Consider the following 26,859-nt stretch of genomic DNA (forward strand, 5'->3'; position numbering starts at 1 on the left):
TGTGTCCATGGCTCTTGCCCCTTAGAACTGAAGCTCTTCAGGGGCACAGGCCTCGTTTCACACATTTTTTTTTTTTTTTGCAGTATGCAGGCCTCTCACTGTTGTGGCCTCTCCCGTTGCGGAGCACAGGCTCCGGACATGCAGGCTCAGCGGCCATGGCTCACGGGCCCAGCCGCTCCGCGGCACGTGGGATCCTCCCGGACCGGGGCACGAACCCGTGTCCCCTCATCGGCAGGCGGACTCTCAACCACTGCGCCACCAGGGAAGCCCTCACACATTTTTATATCTACCATATAGTAGATAAATAACACATGTTTAAAGAATAAAGAGCTTATTTACTTTTCTAGTCTAGTCACTGATTTCCCTTTAGAAATAAGCGCTCAGACTGGGTCAATTAAAAATCCCTGAAGGACCTCCGGGAGAACAGGCCTGGAATGTTCAGGATCCAGGAGGAGGCAGCCCTGACGTTCCACACATCAGAAGTGACGCCGGTCTGCGTACAGGTCCTTATGTCTGATACCAGATGTCACTCGTGCCCCCATTCCGGTGCTGTCTTTCCGGGGGGGAAGAAAGCCCCTTCCAGTGAGTGCAGGAAGGCCATGTGGGCCAGTGGTTCCACTGGTGGCACTTTTGCCCTTTTCTGGAGACTCATCTTGCTCTAAAATGTTGGTTATTTCATCAGCACCACTGTTTTCAGTTCTCACTTACGTCTCCTTAAGATTACACAGCCTGGAGTATTAGCTGTCTTGGAAAGGACTTGATCCAAGAGACGAGAAGGAGCCTGGGTAATGGAGCCATACTGAGCTGGTCTAACTTCAGGCAGGATGGGAGTCCCAACCCCAAGTGCAGTGCAATGAGTTCAGTGATCTATCCTCCTCCCAAACTACCTCCTCTCCCCCACTCCCTTGAGACCCCAAGGAAGGAGCCTGGCCCATGGCCCAAGTTTATCTCAGAACAATGATGCACCCACCGGAGACATTACATCTTTATGCAGATCCTACAGTGTTTCAGAAGCCATACTTCCAGGGCAGTGGGGAGCAACTGCTGGCCCTTCTCTGGTAGCCACGCCGCCTCTAGATCTCTGGGGAATGGAGCTAGATCTCTTCGACTGCTTACCAATCCTGCCTTCTCTCTCCTTGGGCCCTATGCCACCACCATCTTTTGCCAACTGGAACTGCCAAAATCTTACTCAGCTTTCCTACAGCATTTGACGCTGCAGACCAGGCAGCTCAACACTGCCCTCCCCGGGCGCCGTGCCGCCCCTGTCCCTGGTCACTCTTCACTCTCAACAAGCAGACCCCTTGCATCCAGGAGAGCCTCCAGGTTCTGTCCCACCGACCTCACCTCCGATTTCATTCATTTCCTCAACTATCAGCTTCTGCAAAAACTGCCAGATCTACATTTCACCCCATGAACTCTCTCATGAGCTTCAGAATTTCTGGTTTTCTTATCCTAGACGCCTCTAGGTGAATACCTACCAGCCTCCGAAAATTAAGAGACAAACACTGTCACAGAGAGGTACCTGGGAACAGTGCCTTCTGGAGCTGTATAACACGACAGCGCTAGACCAGTGTCATCCAGTAACGGAGAAGGTTCCCACACAACAAATGCCTAAGGCTTTTCGGAACAGAGAAACAATGGCTGGGGATATATAAATTAAATTTAAAAATTAATTATGGGCACATGGATATGAAGCATGGATTCAGGAAATTCTGGACTTAAAGGGACTCCAGAATATACCTCAAAAGCTTAAAATTTATATTTTCAGGGAGAAAAAAGTCACCCTTAAATAGCAAACTAAGATTTCACACAATAGTAAAACATTGTAAAGAACATTTTAGGTGTCTAGCACGGACGGCTGACTTCACCTTTCTAAGAAAGGACGTTGGAAACACACTGTCACTAACATTACCATTTCATTTTAAAAGGGTACTTTAACACACACAGAAGAACAATTTCAGAATAAGGGACAAATACAAGTCGCTTTAAGGAAAGAATACTGGTGTTCCCCCTATAATCACATATTAGTGACAAGTGTCAAGAGGTGACTCCTGGTCCAAGGGTTATACGTATGGGTGCCCCTGGTGTAGGTTCTGGATAAGAGGTGAGGGCACGGTTTCCCAAGGCGTGTGCTATGTAAAACATTAGTCTCCTAAGATGGTGCGAGAAAAGGGTTTCCTGGTCTCAAATAAGTTTGAGAAACACTGCATCCTAGAGTTTCCTAATCTTCAAGATTCACGATGCTCATATTGTTATAAAGGCTCTGAGAATCGTTTAGTAAAAAATCTTTTTAACTCTGACCTTAGAAGCGTGTAAGTCTCTGTCCACGGTTACACCCGAGGCCAAGTGCTCTTTGACCACACTCAGAAATATGTCAGCTCAGGGGAAGAAAAGGTACAATCCTAACTTATTGAAGTTGATGTCTTAAAGCACAAAAGTGTCATCCTTTGACTTACTTATTGCCAGGGCCAGAGAAAGAATCCTCACTGGTCGGGGTGTGGGTTGACTGGCCCCTCCGACGCTCCTGTGTGGGATTTCTGGTACTCTGACACCCAACACTAATCCTTCTGTTTGGTGAGGCCCTTCCTTCTGACCTAGGACCGGAGCCCCCTGGAAGCGCTGACCTTTTACGGTGCTAAGAACTTCAGTAACTGAAATCTGCACTCAGCGGTTCCCCTGGTAATTGAAACGAAGGTGACATGAGCCACTAACTGAGACTTCAGGTCAACAGGGCAACCTGCCTGTGCAAAGTAAACCCCGGAACTCTCTGGGCCACAAGGAGTTTGCCGGGTGACTGTTAACGAGCACGGACAAGCCCAGGAGTAGGCACTGAGGCAGGATGACAGCCACCCAGTTATCAAACGTCTGCTCTGGCCTGGGCTCATCCAGGCACTGGACACAGTTCTCATTGAAACCAAGTACTTACATGGGATTCAGCAGAACTGACGGGACTTCCAGCCCTGAGAAGTAGCCTCGGAGGGAGGGAGCCAGCGCATCTGGAAAGACACAAGGGGAGAAGGTGTGAACCAGGGCTCCCCCTGCCCGCCCGTACATCCACACTCCTCACAGGGCGTCCTGCTGGGCTGCTGCCCCCTTTCCTGTCCCCAGGCAGCGCCCACTCATCCTTGCCCCCGGGCAGCTCTCCCCCCAGGGGCTGGAAAGCATTGGAGCCGCATCCTGAGGAATCCTCCACAGGACCAAGCTCTCACGGAGCAGCCGGGGTCCAGCAGCTGCCCCGCTCCCAGCTTCCTTCTCCGCTAACAGCCACTGCTGGGCTGAAATCTGGCCCAGCGAGCCCCCTTTTCCATGCTCACTCAGCAGCACCTGGGCTGGGGGCCAGGCTGCCTAATGGCTTTCTGAGTAGCCTGTGGCAACACATATCAGCTTTGATAAGGAAGGGATGCTTCCCGACACCATCCACGCCAGTGGTCTGGCCAGGAAGCCTTCTGAGATTCTGCTCCTATTCTTTTAGAAAGGGTCCTGGCCTCTTGGCCCTGCGGGGTGTCTGTCTGCTCACTCTGCTGAGCCCCACCTCCCCCATTAGGTTTCCAAAATGAAAGGCCAGCCCCAAACACAAATGGATGGCGATGCTCTGTGCACTGGCAGGATGTTCCCATCCTGTAATGAGGAGAATGTGAAAAAACAAACAAAAGGGCGAGTGCACTATGGCTTTGACAGATGTCCATCTATTGGCACCGTCAGTTTTGACCCTAAGCCTTTGGACAGAGGCGAGAGATGCCCGTTTACCGCTGCGTCTGTTTACACCGAAGAGGGACGACCTCCCCACCGGCCTGTGAGCAACACAGGAAGCAGCGCTGGGCGTGGTGGCGGGAGAGCAGATTACAGTGAAGGGGGAGGCTGCCAGCACAGGGAGGTGGCATACTCCCAAGCATGGCAGGAGGAAGACTGCTCTTTACTTGGGTCTGGCCCAAACCGGTTCACGTGAGAACGTTTCTAGAGTGGAATGTGATGCTGGGAGGAATTTTACCCTGGCAAATCAACTTCCGTAGTTTAATGAAATAAAATCTGCAGCAGAACCCCTTTTTCATGTGGCATCTTATTCACATCTCCAAAGCATAAACAGATGAAGCAGCAGTCTGGCTGACACAGAGGTGCAGGGGGCCTAAGGCATTGATGGAGACCTTCCGCCTCATCTTACCTGACTTGTACAGGTGGGGAAATCAGCTGAGGGCTGGGTTTTCTGAATGATGTCCACCATGGTCACAGAGCCCAGTGGGCTCGGGGCTGGGTCAGAATCCAGGGCTCAGGCTCCACCAGCTCTAACTTGATTCCAAAACCTGGGCTGTCTAGGAATGGGCCCGGGAGAGCCCACGTAGCACCCCTGGCCTCTCCCCCTGGTCCACACGCACAAGTGCGCGGAGTTCCCTTTGACCCCACGGGCCTCCTTCACAGAGCGGCTACTTCCCTCTGGCTGTCACTGCAGGGTGAGGGGCCACACTGGGGCACTCTGTCCCAGCTGGGAGGAGAGGTGTCTGGCCTCACTTACTCAGGAGGCTTCATAGGACCAGGGTGCAGCTTCTGCCTACACCAGGACTCCATTTCGGGGAAACTGCTGGGCCGGCTGTGCCTTAGAGACCCGCCGGAGCAGCACGTCAGATATGACTGGAAATCAGTTTACCAGCCAAAGTGGTCCCCCGCGTTGGCAGAGGGCAGAGCTGTATTCCTTCGGAGCCACCAGCTGGTACTGAAGCTCATTTAAGACAGAGCCAGAGTCCTTTCAACACTCATAGCAATTAAGGGGACGGGGACCAAAAACACTGCATGCAGGTAGGCTAAATACATGTCACGGGGGGAACTTAGGGGGGTAGGCAGGGCAAAGGGAGAGAAAGAAAGAGGGGACGTGTGGAGGCAGGAGGCCGGGAAGGGAGAGGGAGGGTAGAGTACAGGGGAGGAGGGGCAGAGGGCAGAAGGGAGGGAGGGGAGGAAGAGACTCAAAGAAGAAACTCATACCTACCCATGGCTTACGGCTTTGGGCATCTGAATCCACTTGCTCACTAAGCAAAGGGCAGAGGTGGAGCTGCCTTCCCGAGACAGGTGGTAAAGGATGGGGTGGGGACGTGGAACCTAAGCGCACACTGGAGGGGGCGGGGCCGTGCGCACCGGGGTCGGGGGAGCGCGGTGGTGACGGCTGGTGCTGCCCGGGTGCTGCCGGGTGCGGGGCGGGAGCGCTGAGCCCAAGGAGGCCAAGACGCGTTGGTGGTCAACGGAGGAGGCACGGGACAGGGGCTGCCCGAGGAGGGGAGAGCCGCAGAGTGGCTGGCAGGAGCCTCGCTTCGATGCAGGTGAAGCCCCTCCCGCCCTGCACGCCCGCTCGAGCCTCTCCACGCACACACGGCCTCGCACTCTCCCCGGCCGGCCGCGGGCGACGCGCGGGCCGGCGGAAGCTGAGCTCCGGGCTCCAGGGTAAGATGCGCTCGGCCGAGCAGAGGTGAGGTCGGCCCACTGGCTGATGCTCAGGGAGGGTGTGGCGGCCACGCAGCAGACGGGCCCCGAGATCCATCCCTCTCGTGCCCCACGGCTGGACACCACCGCGCCTGCCTGCGTCGGCTCTGTGAGGCCACTTCCTCAGAAGGCAGGTGGCCGAGCCCGCACTTCTCATCAGCACTGTCCCTGGGCCCGCAGAGCACAGAGCAGCAGAGCTCACTGGGCAAAACCCGAGCTCAGGCAGCCAGCCCCGAGGAACAAGCTGCTCTGTGCTAATTACCGCTGTCTGGGAAAACACGGTTCTTCCTTAACACCCACTCAGGCTGCTCTTCTGCTGTGGTTTTTGGCCCCGGGTCACTCGCGGCCACTCCTGCCCAGTGCCTAGGGGCTACTTAGATGCGTCACAAACACCGGGGAGACCCATGATTCCCCGATTCCAGCTCCAGGGACAATCCAGCAGGGATGCAGTCTACGCAGCTGACCACCCTCGTAAGGCAACGGTCCTGTCTGCAGAAAAATGCACGTGTGCTCAATCACACATACACAGCTGCATGCTCACAACCTTGTATGCAATTCCAGGGGCCTCAGAAATCCCTGCAGGAGCCTCTAACATCATTCCTACGATCCAAGCTAACACTGATCTTTACTCTGTGCCAGAGACTGCGAAGCACATCACAGAAACTGTGACATATAAATGAATAAGCAACACAGAAGACGCTGGGACCCTTCCCCCAGAGCTTCATAACGCCGACAGTTATTACTGTCACGATTCACCATCCAGGGCCCACACTGGGATGCCACCATGACACTTCTGCAGGAACGCTGCTCTCAAATGCAGTGGCCCTGCAAGGGTAACACTGAAGTCTCCATCACCTCAGCCTCGTACCAGCTCCTGTGACTGGGGATAGACTGGTGACAGACAGGAGGGCCGCCAGAAAAAGAAATGACTCAGAGCAAAGATAAAGTGGAGTGCTAGAGAGAGGAGAAGGAACCCAGAGATCATTTCCATCCTCTTCCATTTGTAGATGAGGAAACTAAGGCCCAGAGGATTAAAATACATAAACTTCATGTCCCCAGTAGTGTTGCCAAGGACAGGAAACCCTGACTGGGCTCCAGGGTGGGAGCCCTGCCTGAGGCACTGGCCCCCGTACAGTGGTTTGTGGGGAGCACAGTGTAAAGTACCGAAAGGGTCATCCTCTGCACTGTACTATCCCCGAGTAGTGATGACTCCCATCGTCCCACATGCCTTTGGAAACAGTCATGAGAGGTGCTTACCAGGCAGCTGGCTCAACTCACGGCAACTACCATTAACAGATACCCCTTGGTTTAGCAATGTTCTTCTCTGTGGAATAAAGGGACAAGTCTAGACCAGTGGTTCTCAAGAGTGTGGTCCCTTGACCCCCAGCATCACCTGGGACATATATCAGAGATGCAGAAACGGCAGGGGTAGGGCCCAAGCACCTGCATTTAACAAGTCCTCCAGGAGATGATGACGCATATGTATGCTCCAGTTTGAGAGACACTGTGCTTGAACAGGTTTCCAAAAGTGTGTCCAGAAGAAGTGAGATGCTCTGCAGTCAAGTACATTTGAGAGAAAAATGCACAGTCTCAGCAGATTCTAGATACACGTTAGCACATCAAAGGCTCTCAGAAGTTTAAACAAACCTGTTTGACCTGATTTCATCCTGGGTTTCTCAAGTTTATCTGATCACGGAATCTTTTGAATTACATAGAAGTGCTGAGAAACGCTGGTCTGGAAGGCCCCTTCCAGTGGTGACATATGGTGGATCCAGGAGGCTGAGGCACGCTGACACAGCACCCAAGTTCCCAGCTCTTAACAAAACTAATCAGGGCTGGAAGACGATCACCAGACCAGCTGGTACCCTGGATGTCTAATCTATCGGGAGCAGTGAAGATCTTCTTACCTTTCCTAAGGCAGGTGCTGTACCTGAATGCAGATTTCCCAGCACCACAGTCAGAACGAAGCTTCCTCTCCTTTTTAAGGCATGGATATTCTTAGGCAGGTTTCCACCACTGTCCCCAAGAAGGAGCCCTGAATACCCTGCCAGGGCCTTCCCAGCATTGAGCCATTGGCCGCCAGCCACTCACACAGTTTAATTATAAGCAACTCTGCCCCACTGACTCCCAGCTCTAAGGATCCGCTCTTACGCAGCATCACCAAATAAAGCATGTCAGGGCCCACGGCAAACTTCGTTGCAGGCTGCCAGGCTGAGGAGAGGCTGCCAAGGCAGAAGCACACTCTGGTCCAAGAAACTCCAAACTCGCCACATAGACTGGAGTGGTAATTGCAATACAAAAGAGATGACCCTCTTTATGGGACCAATTATAGGGTTCTTTCAAGTAGCAATCCTCCATTTCTAATAAAGCATTCACCCACCCAAGCTGGAAGAACACTTTCCAGGAATTCCTCTGCTTCATGAAATGAGGCCCGTGAAGATCGCCCTCTAAAGGGACATCTGCACCCACCGGTCCCCTCTGCCCCCTCACGCTCTTTCTTAAGACAAGGAGGACACGAAATGCCATCAGCATTCTTTACGCTACTTGTTTAGCCCCTAATACTCCTTGCCTAGGGCAATTAAACAAGTCGCCAACACCTAGACAAAATGTCAAGGTTTACAGGAACCGGTTCAAAGGTTTAAGTTTGCCATCTGACCCACCCGGAGAGCCGGGGAGAAGGCCACGCCCCAGCCCAACCCCGTGACCCCGCCTGATCTCCCAGTCTGAATGGTGGGACGGTGCTGAGGTCTGAGCCCAGGCAGCGACAAGGTCTAGACCTCAAAGGCAAGGTCCTAGGCCTGTGAGTACCTCCCGCTAAGAGCAATCAAGGCTGGGCTTAATTAAACATAAGCCTTCAGGGTTAATTTTCTCTCTTGGGCTTTCAGACTCTTTCCCCATCTGTCCCAAGCACAAACCAGGCTCTTGCTTCCAAACAGGCAGGTGAAATGCGCTCAGACATCCCAGAAATTCACTCAAGACGCCACTCGGGTCGAGGGCACCCAAGCATGTAACACCCTGTGTCAGATTAAGTCCACAGTGGTTGCTTGTCATCCATTTTTAATTTTGTCAGACTGTTAATTTTTAACTCTGTTTGCTATCAAGGGCCATTAGAGATCTCCAGGAGCCGAGCTCGGTGAAGCGAGAAGCACTTCGTGGCAGAGTGGATGAGTCTTGAGGTTGGGTTGTCCCACTTTGCCATCCAAGTTCTGGCCTTGCCCGCTGGCAGCACAAATCTTGAATAAAACATGATCCCATTTGGAGCTGATTTTCCTTTTTACCCCTGTCACAATTGGTTTTCTTCACGGAGTTCACTTTCTTTTTACGGAGGCTACATTTTACATTTCCAAAGTTTCTCTGTAGCCTGGGTTTTGTTTCCAAAGCAGTTAGAATTCACGTGCTTTCAGACGGTATCTGGGTGACTATTCCCACCAAGGAGGCCAAACACCCGGGTGGATGGCCAGCTGACCCCACCTGAGCCTCCCCTCCGCTCACACCACAGCGACAGGCTGCCCTCCTGGCCCGGCCCCAGCTGCTTTTCTTCTTTACCGAAGAGTGAAGCCTGGACCCTTAGGTTTCTGCTGGCGGGGTACCAGTCCTGAATCCCTGCAGCCTACCTGCTTCTTAAGCTACAGAGGTGCTCTGGAGCCTCCGGGTCACGCCTGAAGTTCTGACCCCCACCCCCCCCAAAAAAAGAAAGAAAAAGAAATGAAAGAGCTACTTTAACAGTAATTACTCTATGCCAAGCGCTTTACTCTTTCCCTCAAAATAACTCTAGAGAACAAGTGTTCATTCTTCCTACTTATAGATGAGGAAACTGAGGCTCAGGGAGGTTACAAACAAACAAACAAGCTTGCTTAAAATCCCAAAGTTAGCAGAACGGATGGAAATTGTCATTAAAATTCGACCTGCTGAATTTTAAACACTGAGGCCCCTATTAATTACATGCCAGGCCCTCGGCACATCCCGCTGTCTGGGCGGACGGCTCAGCAGTGAGGAATCCGAAGGGGAGGCAGGCTCACAGACAGCACTTACAGGGGAGACTCACTGAGACTCGGGGACGGGCTCTCCCTGCTCGTGAGGTCAGGGAGAACACACAGCATCTAGGGAGCGTAGCTTTACAGGAGCAAACGGAACACGCTGAAGAAACCTGGAAAACACAGCGCACCAAACGAAGGCAATCCTGCTGCCGCCCCCCCAGTCAGGAAAGCCGCCCAGTATGGGGAAGGCTGGGCCTCAGCGGCGTAGCAGCAGCTCCGGCCAAAGGAACAACTAGACCCCACAACTCTGGAAGAATGGTTCTGCACTGCTTCTGGGAGGCCAGCGAGGACGGGGTCAAGGTTTGTGTCGCTGCTCTATTGAAAGGATCCTTAGTTCTTCAAATACCAGACAGCAAGAGGAGGGGAGGGGAGGGACGGATGGGACAGAGAGGGTAAAAAGGGACAGAGAATTTGCTTGGCCAGGAGTTGGCCCCCCTGGGGGTTGGTTCAGCCACGGGATTACGACGAGAATAATCTCCCCGAGACACAAAATGGAACCCCATCGCCTGGAAATGAGGCCGGGCAGAACCCCAGCGGAAGGACTGTAGGAAGAATGAGCTAGAAAGCCCAGCGACGAACAGACCGGGTGACCAGCAGCTGGAGAGTTCAGGGACAACAGCTCTGAGTGAAGCAACACACACGAACCACTTGGTCTCTCTGGGAATCCAGCTGTTTCCCACTCTTGATCTATTTCCTGTCAGGGACAGGTTTTCTTCCGACAGGCGTGTCCGGGCCTGGCTGTAGGGACTTCCTCCGGGGACAAGTTCTCCCAGTGCTGACACAAGCTGCAGAGACCACACCGCTGGACGCAGGGCAGGTGCCGTTGCTCGGTGACGTCGGTGGCTGTCGTTCGATGCCTCATCTTGCTCGTCTATTCCTCATTCACCCTTTCCAGCCTCTGGTCTTTCATTTGGCTGCAGCCCTGAGGACCCTGCGGCCCCATGAGTGTCAAGACGTGCTCGATGTCCTTAGTGTTGGAACTAGCACAGCTTCGTGGGTAGCCAGTCCTGGGCTTTCTTCTCCTTGAAGATTCAAATGCTCCTTAAAAGGCTAACGCTTGCTAAGCCCTTCCTGTGCGCCAGGCACCCTGTTAAGTGCTTTAACACGAGGGACGATTAGCCCCACTTCAGGTTGAGGAGCTTGCTCAGGGGAGGTCGTGTCAATGGCAGCGCCTGTACCTGACCGGGTAGCCCCAGCAGAGGCCAGGCCTCGAGGGGCAGGCAGAGGAAGAGGCCCCCCCTGGCAGGGGGGGAGGGGCTGGGAGAAGAAAGGGGGGCCCTGTGCTCCCTGGAGGCTGGCGCTGGGAGCACCGTGCCTGCCCCGCCTGCCTTCAGGCTCTTATGGGAGTTAGGCCAGATGCTCCTAGGTGACCAGAAAGCCAAACAAAACAGGGAACTAGACAAGGCTGGTGCATGCAGGAGACGGAACACCAAGCAGCGGTTTCTCCCCACCCTCTGACCTTCACGGAGCTGCAGGTTTAGAGAGAAAAGTAAATGTCAGAGGATTAACAGTTTCATTTATGGCTGAAAACAGTTCAAAGCCTTGAGCTGAACGGCCTCAAAGTCAGCGCTGCGGTCCTTCGAAGCCGTGGTCTCTGTGCCGGCCGCAAGCCCCGGGCTGCAGGCAAGACAGTACACAATACCCGTTTGGGAAGGCCGGGCCTCCAGAATGAGGACGTCCGGGTTGAGCGTGGACGCCGCGCGGGAGGCGCACAAGCACGGCGCGCAACTCCTGCCCCCGCCCTGCCCTCCGACAGGCTGGCCGTCTGGTGAGGGGCTCAAGCTGCCTCCCGTGGGCTCTGTTCACGGGCCCGCCCCTGCAGCCTTGGCTACTGCCTTCTGAACAGGAGGGAGAAGCTGAGAAATCAAAGTCCTTCCCACACGCGCCTGGGTGGGAAGCACGGCCGCCCTGCCGCCGGGGCTGTGCTCCACCGAGTCCGCACTCACGCCCGCCCTGTTCCCTGCACCCTCGACACGCTACCTCTCACTGGCTCCGTACTTAAATCAGACTGACGCCGGCCAGGACCTCCTTCTTCCTCTCAGTATTCGCTATGGGACGCAGGGACAGAGGAGATGCCTAATGAGATGTGCTTTAAGGAGAAGTTCACACACGCAGTTCTTAAACGCTGCACAGTCAACACCTGGCCGGGGGTCCCGCAGTCAGGCCACCCACACACCATCCTAGGCTTCTCTCTCCTCCACGATCTCGCTTCCCTATCTGCCTGTGTTTTCTCCCCCATGGTTCATTCTGGTATTTGTTTTAGGTTTAGCCTTTAAATTTTTTCCAGTGTGTCACAAGGGACCTCCCTAGGGGCACGTCTTGCCCCGGGAAGTCCGTGGTATGATTTTAAAACCTTTTGTTTATGTGCAGGTGATGCGTTCCAGTTACAAGCTGCACAGCAGCCCTGGGAGAAGGTCTGCTGTTCCTCAGGGCCACTGAGGCCTCTGAGGAAGAGATGGGCAGTCAGGACTTGCTCTCTCAGTCCCACTTACCTGCAAAAGTTTCAGGCCCAACAGTATGATGCTGGTCAAGGGAAATAGTATTGTTTCTAGAGTGTCGTGAGGACAGTGCATTTTACTGGCTTTCTCTCAATCCCAGCAGCAACAAGACTAAAAGCAAAAATGAACCCAGACTTAAAAAGCTGAGATTGTGTGACTAGGAGGTGAGAGGAACTGTCTGGACCTTCTCTTCGGAGCATAACTTTCCTAAAAGTCATGAATGAAACCTTCCTCTGCTGTTCACAGCGACTCACATAATATATTTAATAAACTTCAAATACCAGTGACGGTGAAAGTAAGCAGGATGATCATTTCTTACAATGTTAACCATCTTCTTAGAAATCGGATGCTCTTAGAAATAGATGTTCTTTCATCCCTAAAAGTAAAAAGGCAGTACTGAAGCTTACAGTCCGATTACGTTATCCAATAATTCTTTAAAAAATGGGATTTGATGTCACATAAGCATCTTCAATTTAGAGATGGAGGTACACGACCACAGATGGAAGCTGGGCAGAAGTAGAAATATGACGCAACTCCTTTTCGATGACAATTTCCGTCTCTCCTGGGTCCTCCTTCTGGATCACACAGACTGAAAACACTTCTACCCTCGTTGAAGCGAGATCTCCTGGCAGATGTGACACATGGATGCTAGAATGAGATTCTTCCAATATGCAGCTCTTGAGGGTTCAGGAGCCCAAGAAGATACGAGCAGCAGTGAGGCCTCGGCTCTGGACCAAGTCTCCCTGGGATGCTGAGTCCTTCTCGCATATAAGGTATACTGAGGGTCACGGGCCCAGCTCTCCCAAAATCTGAGATAACATCTTAGCTCCAAAATCGCATCAGCATGAAAACAAAACGCTGCAGTCTACTTGAGATCGTTTTTTCTCTAATTAAAATTTTTATTGAAATCTCAAATGTTACCAAGAAATAGTTTTTGCAAAAGGGGGAAGAAAGAGCTAACAAGCAAATTCAACATGGGAGCTCCCTCTGCTGGTCTGCAGGAGGTTGATATGTTACAAACACATTCCCAGAGACAAATCTAATTTGCTGGAGAAGTGGACAAAAGACAGGTGTGTTGGGCTTTGCCTCAGGAGAGAAACACTAGAAGAAAAAAAAAATCCACGTCTCAAAACAGAGCACAACATCACTAAGAAAAGCAAAATTATTTAAAAGCTGATCTCCAAAGACATAATACGCTTTCCGAAACAAAAATGGAATTAGCCACTAAGAGGACGCTCCATTTTGGTCTCCCCTCTGCTCTACCTCCAGTTAATAAAAATGCTCTCAGGCCCTCTGGGTGAAGGTTAAGTTCTGATTCCCTCGTCTCTGTCTCCAAGTCTCTTCTTACAGGCTTCCCATCTAGTTACAGGAGAAAGATCCAAGGAGTCACTGGAGCAAGGCCTTTCCAAAATTCCATCAAAGAATTAGTCTTTGGTGAGCCAGCACTGAGGTGTGGAAAGAGCTGGGAGTCAGGCGAGCTGGCTCTGGTCATGGCAGAGCGCTTGCGACTCTGGACAGCTCTCTCCTCTTCTCCAGTCTGTTTCCTCATCTGTAAAATGGGTCAGACCAGCTGATCTGTCAAGCCTCTCCCAGTTCATTCTACGATTCTCACACCGGACAAAGACATTTAAATGACCGTATTTGTTCATCAGTCTTTAGGATACAGAACCCAAGCTTGCACTGGGAATGACCCCAAACAAGAAGTGGGGTTGAGCACAAGGACCTCACTGGTATCAGAAGAGAGTCCCACCAACCGTAGGACTGATGTGGCAGCACCAGGTGGATTCCTGGCTGGGAGAGCCTCAAGGTCAGGGAAGAGCTCACGGGGAAGGTGCCACCCTGGGCGATACATCCCAGTAAAGCATAACGGTTGAGTCCGTGTAATCTTGGCACTGTCTCTCCTCATCCTTTCTCACAATGGCCTGGGCTTTCTGATCTCTTAAGACTTTTTACCCTCCTTCTCCCACCGTATTCCCCAGAATGACTTCTGATTTCATCCGTTCTATGAATGAAGCAAGGGCAAATTACCCAGACATCATGGCCAAAAGCCGCCATTCGCAGTCCTTTCTGGCCACTGTCAACTCCTGCTTTTCCAGGACAGTGGTGAAAGGCTTTGGTGCCGATTAACCAAAGCCATGGGCATTTAGAAGACGAGGCAAACTTGGCACCATTTCATGGTATTATTAACATTTGCCTCAGTCGTCAATTGACCTGTATCTAGGCAGCACAGGAAGAGGTGGGTCACATGTCCCCAGATGGCAGGGGTGGGCCACAAACACAGGGGACTTTCTGAGTTGCTCCACGGCATCTACAAAATAATCTAAGGTCACTACGAGCATTCTGATAACTCAGCAGAAGGTATCAGCCCGTTTCCTTTCCCTCTGCCCTCCCCCGCTACCTGCCGCTGCAAGGGTGACCAAGCACTGACACGGACAAGGGTGGAAAACGCAACAGGGAAGGGAAAGCAGAAAGCACAGCGAATCCGGAAACTGGGTCATCAGTCTCGGAAGAACCCCCGTTACTTTGTTTTCGGTGCCAAACACTCTCCCCACCACCACCTTTCTCCTCACTACCTGTACTCCTTTCTACCCCCTTCTTCCAACACAAAGGGTGATCACTTCCGAGGCCCAGGTACCCAGGCCTTCTCTTTATCGTCTGCCTGCACGGTCCCTGGGAGGCGGGCTGTCCGTGCACATACGGAGCATCAACAACTCAGCTGAGAGAGGATGGAAGGAGGTCCAGCTGAGAACACGCCCGACCCCATGGCCTGCCTGGGAGACCCTCGCTGGGGCCGCGTATAGGTGTCTTGCACAACACAGTAAGTTGTGTACAACGTAAGACTTTTAATTATTTCATCCAGCCTGGTACACAAACACTAAGCAAAACAAACAAAAACCCCACCTGTTCAGGCTGGTAACTTTTTAAAAACAGGCTTTCCTGCTTTTAGAGGAGTTACACATGCAGTAAGACAAATGAGAGTTATATTCTTTCTATCTTATTTGTTATTATTGATCATCACGCTGAATCCTAACCTTGATTACTACTACTAGCACTAAAAGCAAAGCTAAGAGAAACATCGTTTCCAAGGGAAGAGAAAGGGTTGGTAGGTAGACTAATCTTTGTGAAGAAACAGCGGAGTTTGTTCATAAAGCCCAGGCTATTTTAACTAAGAAAGAAAGCTGGTCAGAAGAGATACCTCTACCTTGACCTATAATTACATTTAAGACACTATACTGTACCTCCTTTTCTACAGGGTCTCTTAAAAATGGAAAAAAGGAACCCTTAATCTCTTCTTTAACATATGTATCATAGCACATAACCTTCCTCCGGGAAGCTCCCAGCTTGCTCCTTCGTCCCTAGAGCTCCCAGAACACAAGAGAAGAGACCTCAGCACACAGGAGCACACGCAGACAGGTAGCTCTTATAACAAGCGCACGCCTTCCTCTGCAGCCCTTCCCCACGGCAAGGCACACACATCTCTGCTCCCGTGACACCCTCTAGCTGGCTGGGGAGGTGACCTGGGCCCAGTCTCTCGTGTGTGATATGAGGGTGAGATCATTAAGGAAGAGAGAGGTGTTTTTGGGGCAAACATCAGGCAGTGGGTGATATCATTGCTGTCAGACGGTCCTCGGAAGTCCTGGAGGAGTGTCAGCTTGATTCAGAGGGGATCAGTAATCTCTTGAAGGCGGATCTGTTAGCTGGATAGGGGTTAGTTGTATGGTGTGCCCTGGGGAACCAGGTTTGAAAGGGCTGCTGGTGGAGTGAAGTCGTGGCCGATGGGTATGAATTACCTGGGCATGCAGTGAGGCGGGGTAGGTGAAAGCAGGAGGTAGAGCAGGCGCTAGCTCCGCTGGGTACAGAGGGTACGGGGCCCACACTTCAGGGCTACTGGGGTAAAGTGCAGGCACTGTGAGCTCATCTGCAAGAAAAGAATAAGGGAAGAGTTAGTGGTTACCAAACAGCTGGCTTCAAATCAGAAACAAAACACCCAGTGTAGCCCCGAGCCCCAATCAATGTCAGAAGTCAAGTCGCTCTCATTCTTTCAATAACCTGTTGGCTCCGGTCCCCCCAAACACTAAGCAAGAGAATGGTAAATACAAAATGGACAAAAAAAAGCAAGAAATCTGCTTCCTGTCTGGCCTGCTGAGATCTCAGGCCCGGGCTCCACCCTGGACACTCTGATGTCTTTCCAACTGTAGCTCGGGGGAACCCACGAACAGTGGGGACTTCCTGCACCAAACAGCAAACGGGGTCCTCCGAGGAAAAGAGGAAGAAAGAACTAGGAGGCGATCTCCCATGAAGACTCACTGCAGAGCCTTTGGGAGAACGGCGACAGACCAGAAGCACGGGAGGACTTTCCTGTGAATCAGCATAATTACTACTGACAAGTATCGGGATCACCAAACGGTTTCTGTTTAGAAGCACAAGGCCAGACACTGTGCCTATAGGGCACGTAAGGTGTTAAAAGTTCAGAGAATGGAAGTGCAAAGCCTGGGGTATGCCGATGAAAGTTAAGCCCCACAAAAATCCAAATAAGGACGTTCACAATTGCTGTTTACACAGATTTTATTTTCTAGGGGAAAAAAGATGAGTCATGTTGCCAACTGACTGGTCTAAAGGGACCTCGTGGACCTCCGATTCCACTCAGGTCAAGCTGCAGTTTGCCGGGTTGAAGGGCAAGTACCGGGCCTCAGCATGGATCAGGAAGCAACCCATTAAAGTAACAGCAAACACACAGGGGAGCGTCTCAGCAAAGGCAAAAATAACCTCAGTCAATAGTTCTGGATCTGGAACCTGTGAAGCGGCCATCTCAATACGTGCTTTTATCACCTGTCAAAGTCTGACATCAAGTAGGCCCGGATGCCCCCCCAGGGCCACCGAGGAAGTCAGGAAAAGGTGACCCGGCGAAGCCATCAGTGCCCGTGCCATTCAGGACGTCCCACAAGGGTACAGTGCACGCGACCCAAGGTCAAGAGGGTCCCTTCACTCCCTCCCACCATCTAAAGCCAGCGCAGGCCTGCATTGTAGGTCTCCCCCATCTCCCCCAATTCTGACCCCGGGCAGGGTTTTCAGCGTGGGAAGGGGGTTAGACACAGAAAACCGCTTTGCTGAGTGTGACGTGGGGACTGCTCTACAGAACCAGCGGAAGGCAGCTGAGGCCGTGTGCGCGTCTGCGCCAGCGGACAGGGTGTGCGCACGGCTCCTGCGTTCAAGAGCTTCCAACAGGCTGAGAGACGGTCCAGAGCTGACCAATCAGGACGCGTCAGGGGGCAGCCGGGGATGCCCGCAAGGTGGGGTTATATATGTGGCCGCCCCGACTCCCTCTCTCAACAAGGCAGTTGAAACGACCTCAAGACTTGGTGATGGGAACACAGATGGCCTGTCTATCTAGGCTGGGAAGCCTAGGCCAAAAGAGCAGACTAATAGTAATTATCTGAAGAGGAGAATACTAGCACCATAGCCCTCTTTAAAGTGATCAGGTCTATACCACCTACTTCCAGTTCTAGGGTGTGTAGGTGTCTGCAGTTTCTGTAAGGAAATTCCTTACAGAGGGGTTAAGACAACGCTTCACAGACCCCCATGTTTCCTGTCGTGATGAGACCACATGATGTCCATTAGAGCAACAACTCTTGTGAGAGCCCAGCTCGTGGAAACCAAATAGCCCCAGAACCAATGCCTCAGATTTTATTTTAAACAAACAACCATTCTCAGGAATGGCAAGCTATTACTGTTGCTGTTATTGTTATTTCAGCTACCATGCTATTTTAAGACACTGAGTCTTTTTTTTTTTTAAAGGCAAGAGTCTCAAGACCCAGGACACACTAATTTCTCAGCCCACGCTTGTCCAGCCCCACTGTGACGGCAGAAGTCTATCAACCAGCATCAGAGGGGCTGTGCCTGGCCTGCAGCCTGACGGGCTAAAGGTGAGGCTGGCTGCAGGGCACCCTGGGGCTTCCTTTAGAAAGGTTTTCAAATGTGTGTCTTTTAAGATATCTGATCCTAAAGAGACAGTCTGGGTTTCAATCTCAGCCAGATGGAATTTACGATTTCCATACATTTCCACATTTTACCCTAAAGCATGACTTCACACTGGGCCTATACAGATGCTTGGAGACAACTCACTGATTGATATTTGCATAAAACCTAGCCCAGCAGAACGGGGTGGGGGTGGGGGCTGCTTCCAAACCCTCTAAACCCAAAGTTGCAGAGTCATAAATAGTATAGAGTCAGGTAGCGAAGCAGAGGCCTAAAAGAGACTAGGGCAAATGCACACGGGATAAATCCCTTCTTCCATCTCCTCTCGGGATGGATCTGGAGTTACGGTCCGGAGGAGGATGCACTCAAAATATGTCAGCGGTGATGCTCTGTGTCGCTGAGAACGGGGAGAGGACGGCAGGGAGGGGGTTACCGACGACACCTTCTGCGGGCAGGAGCCAGGTCTCACTCAAGTCTGCACCCCTGGGCCAGCTCTGACCCCGGCATTTAGCCTGCAGTGCTGCTTGTTGTCCTGAATAGTCCCTGACAGAAAATTCTACAAGTTGTTTAAAGATACACCACTGTTTTCTTTGTTAAAGGAACTGAGGGAACATCCATAGGAACTAGATCTAAAATTTCTCAGTCCTTGCAGTATTTGTCATATCCACCAGAAAAAAAAAAAAAATGGAGCAAAGGCAGAGGCTCAAACAAGAGCAAGTGCTTTGGAGCAAGAATCTTCAAAGTGAAAAATAAAAGCGATGGAACCTTTCTTCAAACGTGTTTCCCAGAAATTCTTGTTTACTAAGAGTGCAGTAGTTTGGGTTGACTTGCTGGTGGTCGTGGGGACGGCTGGAGGACCTCCACCCCTGTTGAGTCCCCAGAAAGTACACCAGGGTTCCGGAGAAAACAGCTTGAAAACCGCTCCTGCAGCTGCTGTCACCCAGGGACCGGTTTTTAAAGTAAGCTCCTCTTCAAAATCTCGGAAGTCCGAATTCATTCCTGTAGCTCCTGGAAGCCCAGCTGAGAGAGGACGGGCAGGTGGGCAATGAGTAGCCAGAGAGGGGTGGGGAAGAAAGAAGGAACAAGGAAACACCTGGGAGGGAACGAAATAGGCTCTCTTGACGAACTTCAGTGGCCAAGGTACCCTGAGCCCCTGGAGGGCCCGGGGGGGAGCTTGAGAGAGCTTTAATGGCCCCGCAAACTGAGGTGTTGATAAATCTGACCCAAGCCGTACAGCGGGTAAGATAACAGGAAGAAAGGTAAATAACCCAGGTGGAGCTGTTCACTCCCTCCCCCATGTCCCCAAGCCACAGCTTCCCATCAGCACTGCAGCTCCCGCAGGTGGCTCCCTGGACCAGCAGGAACAGCAGCAGGGGGCACGGGGGGAATGCAAATTCTCTGCTCACTCCAGACCTACTAAACCAGAAATTCTGCCCTCCAGGTGATTCCGATGCACGCCTAAGTATGAGAACCACTGCTATCTTCCTACTTGTCTTTCTTATTCTATTATTAGCCGCTTGAGTAAAGTGTTAGGCATTTTGCTTTCAAAGTGCCCGGGATAGTACCTGTTACACAGTATCTGTTGAATACATGGATGAAACACTCCAGGAGAGAAAATGCAAATGACAGCGATAATCCTGGACTTGTTTTGGGAGTGAAACTGGAGGGTCAAAGCAGACCCAGCCCGACATCCCTCGCTTGGCTCAGGGCCACCCACGAGTGACAGAACCGCACAGGCACAGCAGAGGCAGCCGGCCCCGGTCAGGATCACACCGGTGGGAGAGCAGCCCTCATGGACGCCTGCATTTCACCATGCGGCTGCAGACTCCCCGAAACGGCACACGCTCTCCTTTGATGGAAGAGGGCAGTGAGCTGCACAAGCTTTTAGCATCTGTATGCTCTTTTTTGTTGCTAATGTGGGCTTGAGAAAATTACAGCAGCTAGAGACAGGTTTTCCACAGCCCAAGCCCTTTGTACGACTCCCGGGTGGAAGGAGAGACGCCAGCACCGCTCAGGTGGGCTTCACCTTCCGGAGCCGCCGCGCAGCCTGCTCTGACTTAACAGGACGGGAAGGCTGAAAAAAGAAGATAAGTTTGCCGCCCTAGGCCCATTGGGATGAACTGGAGTCGGGGAGGGGGTTAAGGTCCCCTAACAAAAGAGGCTCTTGACCACCCAGAGTGAGCCAGACCCCAGGGAGCAGAAAGAGATCAGAAGCCCAGGGCTTTTGTCTGGGCCTAATCTGACCCTCCTGAGAGGCTGGGTCAATCCTTTCCCTAGGCGCCAGATCTGGCTACATCCTTTTCTCCTTTGGCACCTCTGAGGATAGCGTTGTTGAGGGCTCACAATATACATCTGAATAGGCCTTTTTCTTAGCATAAGAGTATGCAACCGGGAGAGTTCAAACTGAATTCTAACCAACAAAGACTAGAAACGTCCCCAATTCCAACCTCCAATCCCTTTGAAAAGAAAGAACTGCAAAGTCTGATGAATGTTTAAACCGAAAGAGCTCATGAAGATCACCTAGCCTGCCTTTTCATCTGGGTGAGGAAACAAGGATGCAGACAGGCGAGGCTTCCAGTCTAAGGTCACATTGAAACGGATAAAGATGAATGACTCTTAGAGACAACTGAGATAAAGAGGAACAAGGAGACTCTTTAATGGAGCGACCTTAGGATAGCTGCGAACACACGGCCCAAGAACTTTTAAGTCAGTATTTACTTTGTCTCTTGGATATTTCTATTTGGAAATATTCCACGGCAATCTCGTGCTCAACATGTCCCAAACGAAACACACTCCCTCCAGTGGCCTGTCTTCCTTGGTTCCAGATTTCAGTAAAAGACGCTGCTTAGTTGCCCAAGCCAGGGTGACCTGGAAGTCACCCCACCTTCCCTCACATTCGATCTTTCACCAAGGTCCTATTGAATCTATCCTATCATCACTGTGATCCTAACTCCCATCACTGGATTACCGAAAAGGGCCTCCTGGGCCGCCACACTGCACCTGGGTCAACTTTAAAAATACACAATTTAGTAATGTCACTCTCCTGCTTAAATAACCTATGATTTCTCTTTGCTCTCTGGACAGGATGTGACCATAGCCTAGAAGACCCCGCATGATCTTGCCATCACCACCCACCTCTCCAGCCCGGCTCTCACCTGGTCTTCCCTCCCGGTCTAGGATCCATCAGCCATTGTCCTGGCTTGACCATACATGGTTCCCTTCCCACTTCTAGGTCTAGTACACTCTTTTTCCCTCTGCTGGGAGTGTTCTTTCCTTTCACCTGGCTTAACTCTTATGCATTCTTCAAAGGATTCCACTTAGATGTCACTTCCCCGGGGGTGGAGGTGAGGCGAGGCTGGCCTTCTGGGGAGCAGTCAGTACCCTCTGCTCTGCTGCATTCTGCATCTTCCAGGGCTCTAAGTGCTCACTCTTTGCTTACCCTGGTGCCTACCACCAGAAAGTATCAAGAAGTCAACCATTTGCTCATACTTGATAAAACGAATGGAGAAAAAAAAATACCTTGTCCTTCAGGAGGAAATGAACAAATTCTAGGTTCATTCAATTCCATGTGGGAGAGAAATAGGTACTGAAAGAGGATGAACGTGAGAGCATGCCAATGCTACTTTTTAAATAAGATTACATTTCAATCCTGTTTTTTTTTTTTTTGTGGTACGCGGGCCTCTCACTGCTGTGGCCTCTCCCGTTGCGGAGCACAGGCTCTGGACACGCAGGCTCAGCGGCCATGGCTCACGGGCCCAGCCGCCCCGTGTCATGTGGGATCTACCCGGACCGGGGCACGAACCCGCATCCCCTGCATCGGCAGACGGACTCTCAACCACTGCGCCACCAGGGAAGCCCCTCAATCCTGTTTTAATAACGCCTATTTTCATACTTTTTATACACAGCTGCTGAGTGCTTGTACGTCATTATTCCGGATCCTCATTAAAAGCTCTGGAAAAAGGGGCAGGAATGGCTGTCTCATTTTAATGATGAGAAAAGATCTATCCAAGGTCTCATAGTGTCTGAACTGGGATTAGAATCCAGGTCTCATGTCTCATGGTTCAGGCTCCCCGTCACATACCATCCTGTCCTCCCTGACATGGGGATGTCCCCACTACTGGTGGTGGTGACAGGCCCCTGGAGAGCAGGTGGTCTTCACCTCTAGCTTTTAGCATACTCGGTTTACTAGAACAAACTCAGGGACAGAGTCCTCCAGGAGAGCTTGCCTGAGAGATGAAGAATTTGGCCAGAAAAAACAGCAGTCATGACACAGAAGACCCAAGATTGATGAAAAATTCCAAAGAAAAATAAATCAAGGCTTCTGTGAAGCAATCAACTCCTACTCACATACCTCTGCAAGTAGTTGATCCAAGTTTGTTAAGCAAACCCTTGAAACACCAGCCTTAAGAGGCCCACTCTTTTGAGGACTACCCCATTAGGACGTGCTCTTCTGGTGTGAGGCCTAAAAATATAGCACATTCCCCGTTTCTGTGGCAGAGCAAAGTGCACACAGCTCCTGCAGAGGTTTGAACGGTGTCCCCCCCAAAATTCACATCTGCCCAGAACCTCAGAATGTAACTTTTTGAAAAGAGAAATTTTGGAAATGTAATTATTTAAGGATCTCAAGATGAAATCATCCTAGATTGGGGGGTCGGGTAAATCCAATGACTGATGTCCCTATAAGAAGAGGAGAGGGGAATTCTCTGGTGGTCCAGTGGTTAGGACTCTGCACTGTTACTGCCAAGGGCCCCGGTTCGATCCATGGTCGGGGAACTAAGATCCCACAAGCCACGCAACGGGGGAAGAAGAGGAGAGGACATAGAGAAGAAGGTGAGGTGAAGATGGAGACAGAGGTCGGAATGATATATCTACAAGCCAAGGAACGCCAAGGACTGCCGGCACCACCAGAGGTTAGGAGAGAGGCATGGGGCGGTTTCTCTCTCAGAGCCTCTATAAGGAACCAACGCTGAGGATGCCTTGATTTCAGACTCCTGTCCTCCTAAACTGAGAGAATATATTTCTGTTGTTTTCAGCCACCCAATTGCTGGGAATTTGTTGTCACAGCCCTTTCGGTTCCCACAAAAGGTCACATACTTCATTAGCTCTCCAAGAAGGTAAGTGTAGGGGAAGAATCTAAAGATTTGGTGAACGTAGAGAATGGACTTGAGGACACGGGGAGGGGGAAAGGTAAGCTGGGACGAAGTGAGAGAGTGGCACTGACATATATACACTACCAAATGTGAAACAGCTAGCTAGTGGGAAGCAGCCGCATAGCACAGGGAGATCAGCTCGGTGCTTTGTGACCACCTAGAGGGATGGGATAGGGAGGGTGGGAGGGAGATGCAAGAGGGAGGGGATATGGGGATATATGTATACATATAGCTGATTCATTTTGTCATAAAGCAGAAACTAACACACCATTGTAAAGCAATTATACTCCAGTAAAGATGTTTTAAAAAAAAAAGATTCGGCGAAAATCTCAAAGGATGTGTTCAGCACCACTCAGCGCAAATCACGACTGTCGTTTTTGTGCTCTGCACCGGGAACCAGCCGTACGAAGTGCAGGAGACGCCAGGAGAAATCAAGTCTGTGTTCAGTCCTCTTCCACGCTACCTGTTCTTTAATCCCGTCCTGGGCCACTTTCTTCGCTTCAATTACTAATTCTGTTTAGGATAATTCATACATCTACAGCTTTGATTTCCACTCCAACGTAGACATCCTAAACACATCCAAGTCAACTCATACAAAAATGCACTCACAAATCAATTCCTCTTCTTACCTCCCCACATCCCTTTATCCCATTCATTCAGGTCCAAAGCCTCCTTCATTTCCCATATCCAAATCACTGCCAAGTGCTAATACAATAAAGGATAACAGCAGTAGTAAAGTAGCTAACGTTTACGGAGCATACCTTATATGCCACACACTGCGCTAATGACCCTTGTGGAAGGTACTAACACCAGCCCCTTTACATTATGAGGAAAGAGACGCACACAGGTTCAACACCTAGCCCACTGGCTCACAGCAACCGACAGAACCAGGGCGTGGATCAAAGTCATCTCCGTCCAGAATCCAGACCCTTCACTTCTCTGCCTCTCCACACTGATGACATTCCCTCTGTGCCTTTCACACTATCTTTTCCCTTCCATCCCTACTTCTACCACCCAAATGGCATGTTCCCACCTGGACTTCTAAACCGCCTTCCTAATAACTTCCGCTATCTCTCCACTCACATTTTTCTCTCGTAACACACATTCCTAGAGCAACCCTTGAAACCTGCAGGCAAACCCAGACCAACAAAATATGCCAAGGAAATTCCAGAAGCAAGCTGGTCTTTACTCAGCTGGCCCAGAGTCACCTCCCCCCCAGTTAATGATATTCTGCCATGCCTCCAAGCAGTCACTGCTCTCAAGGTCCTGTTCCTTCCTTACTGTGCAGCTGGCCCCATGCCAAAATACCTTCCAACCCATGGTTTTAAAAGGATCTGACTCTTGATCTGAGAGCTGAAGGGAACCCAGAGAATAATAAACTGGAAGAAAACTGTTCCTCTGGGGACCTGACTGAAGTCACCACTGTTATCTACGCTTGCTCATCACAATGGGGCATTTTCATAGCTCTTCCTTCCTGAGACCTGCAACCGCAGGGTTGAGGGTCACCCAGAGCTTCCCCAGGCAATTCCCTTCCCAGACACGGCAACTGAACTTTGAGGTTCTCTGAGAGATGGTCGTTAAGAAACTGACTGCAATCAAATCTGGATGTTTCACAGGAGGAAACATTGGTTTCATATTATATAAACCACATAAAAACATTCGCCCAGCCCCACTCTGCTAGAGACCTAGGTAAGCTTCATGAGGGTAGAATACTCTCACGTATTCACTACTAGTTATTCCCTACTAGTGAACACTACTAGCTATATTCACTAATATGCCCTTTCACAGTGTCTGGAGCAAAGGAGACACTCAATAAATATTCCCTGAAGGAATAAACCCTCCTTTTACACAGCACACCCCCTTCTTCCTCTTTTCCAGTCCAGAACTGCACTGTCAGTTAAGATGTTTCTTCTGCCTCTTTTGCTGCCCAAAGAGCCTTTTCCATCTGTGGTAGGTAATTTAATTACAAAGGGATTTCAGAAGTGTACATAAGAGTGGCTGTGTGGCCATCTATGGGACTAGTCACATAACAAATGGTCATAAATAAGGATATTTATACAGTGCATACTTTGTGCAAAATACTTCTCAGACTTTAACCTATTTATTCGCCAGAACATCCTTATGAGGACTGCTGTGATTACTCTGAGTCACAAAAGCAGGATGCTACCTAAGGGCTTGGAGATGAAGTGACAGGCCCAAGGCCACGCAACCGGGGGGAGTGGAGCCACGATCTGAATACAAGCAGTGCGGCTCCAGAGCTCAGGCTCTTACCCACTGTTAAGATGGTGGTTTATTCTACCCAAACCGTAAAGCTTAACTTCCTAAGTTAGAAAAGACAGGTCACCACCTTCAAAAACAAACAAAACACTACTTTAGGGCAGTTTAGGCAGATGAATAACACATGAGGTTATTTTGAGACCATGACAATTCTGCTCTGTTTCTCTGGCACTGATGATACGTAATGAATACTTAATTTGTTAAATTTATAATAAAAAGAAAAGCATATTCATAAGGTAATTTTGACATGAGTTTTACAAAACTAGTTGGAGACATACTATGTATATATAAACACTAAGTAAGGGTGAAAGAAGACACGAGAAATTACAGGTTTGGATCACAGAGATGGCAGATGAGAAATGTCAACAACTTGTGCTTGACTGAGAATATTGGCGGGAGTAGAAAGGAAGGAAAATAAATTTCTTCCTCCATTTAAAAAACATTTAAGGGGCTTCCCTGGTGGCGCAGTGGTTGAGAGTCCGCCTGCCGATGCAGGGGACGCAGGTTCGTGCCCCGGTCCAGGAAGATCCCACATGCCGCGGAGCGGCTGGGCCCGTGAGCCTGCGCGCTCCACAACGGGAGAGGCCACAACAGTGAGAGGCCCGCGTACCGCAAAAAATAATAAATAAATAAATAAAATTTACAAAAGAGCATTTAAAATTGAGAAATAACCCGAATGGTTTAAAATTTAGCATATTCCCTCGACTTTTAAGAAAATATCAGGGCTTCCCTGGTGGCGCAGTGGTTGAGAGTCCGCCTGCCGATGCAGGGGACACGGGTTCGTGCCCCGGTCCGGGAAGATCCCACATGTCACGGAGCGGCTGGGCCCGTGAGCCATGGCCGCTGAGCCTGCGCTCCGCAACGGGGGAGGCCACAACAGTGAGAGGCCCGCGTACAGCAAAAAAAAAAAAAAAAAGAAAGTATCAGTCTAACTCTGCACAGGCAGCGCTTCCGGGCAAAAAGGTAGAAACTTTAATAACTTGTCAGTTTTCAAGAGACTGCAGCTGACTTAGGGAACTGATAAAGCAAAACCTCAAAATACACCTTCAAGTACAGATAACACAAATCCACACACATACAATAGCACGCTGGCCTCTGGGGCGCGTGAGGAAATTTCTGAATGAAGCTGTGTGTCTGAGCTGAGCCCCTGCTCTCATCCCTTCCCTTCTCCTGCTCTATGAGCTCAGCAGCCCTACCCAGCCCCCACCCACGCTTTTGGTTCCCCATCTATGTTCACGGGCTGGCCCTGGGCTATTTGCCCTTGATTTATCCACAGGGAATGTTGAGAATATTCACAAGCCATGGGCAGAGCATGATATCCCGGCTGCACAGATGAGAGGTGGGTGTGGGCCGCGCTGGTAAAACCCATGTCATCCCTGCTTCCTCCTTCTCTGGTTTTCTCTCGTGTCAGATCAATCCTAGTCTGCAGTTTGCTATCTTGAAAATAATTCTGAGTTA

General features: G+C 50.8%; 1 protein-coding gene across 5 annotated transcripts in view; it reads right to left on the minus strand.

Annotated features, from left to right (window-relative positions):
- Positions 1 to 26,859, minus strand: part of RBPMS (RNA binding protein, mRNA processing factor) — a 186,377-nt gene that overhangs the window by 9,455 nt on the left and 150,063 nt on the right. For 2 of the 5 annotated variants that reach the window (XM_060001113.1, XM_060001112.1), the window contains 2 exons: positions 15,790 to 15,917; positions 12,874 to 13,099 (listed from right to left, as the gene is read on the minus strand). In XM_060001113.1, the coding sequence (XP_059857096.1) occupies positions 12,968 to 13,099; positions 15,790 to 15,917 (260 nt within the window). In that variant the 3' untranslated portion in view covers positions 12,874 to 12,967. Of the gene's footprint in view, positions 1 to 2,926; positions 2,997 to 12,873; positions 13,100 to 15,789; positions 15,918 to 26,859 lie in introns of those variants that run through there. The other 3 variants (XM_060001116.1, XM_060001115.1, XM_060001114.1) reach the window with 2 other exon arrangements.

The sequence above is a fragment of the Delphinus delphis genome, chromosome 21, assembly GCF_949987515.2.
Source record: "Delphinus delphis chromosome 21, mDelDel1.2, whole genome shotgun sequence".
NCBI lineage: Eukaryota > Metazoa > Chordata > Mammalia > Artiodactyla > Delphinidae > Delphinus > Delphinus delphis.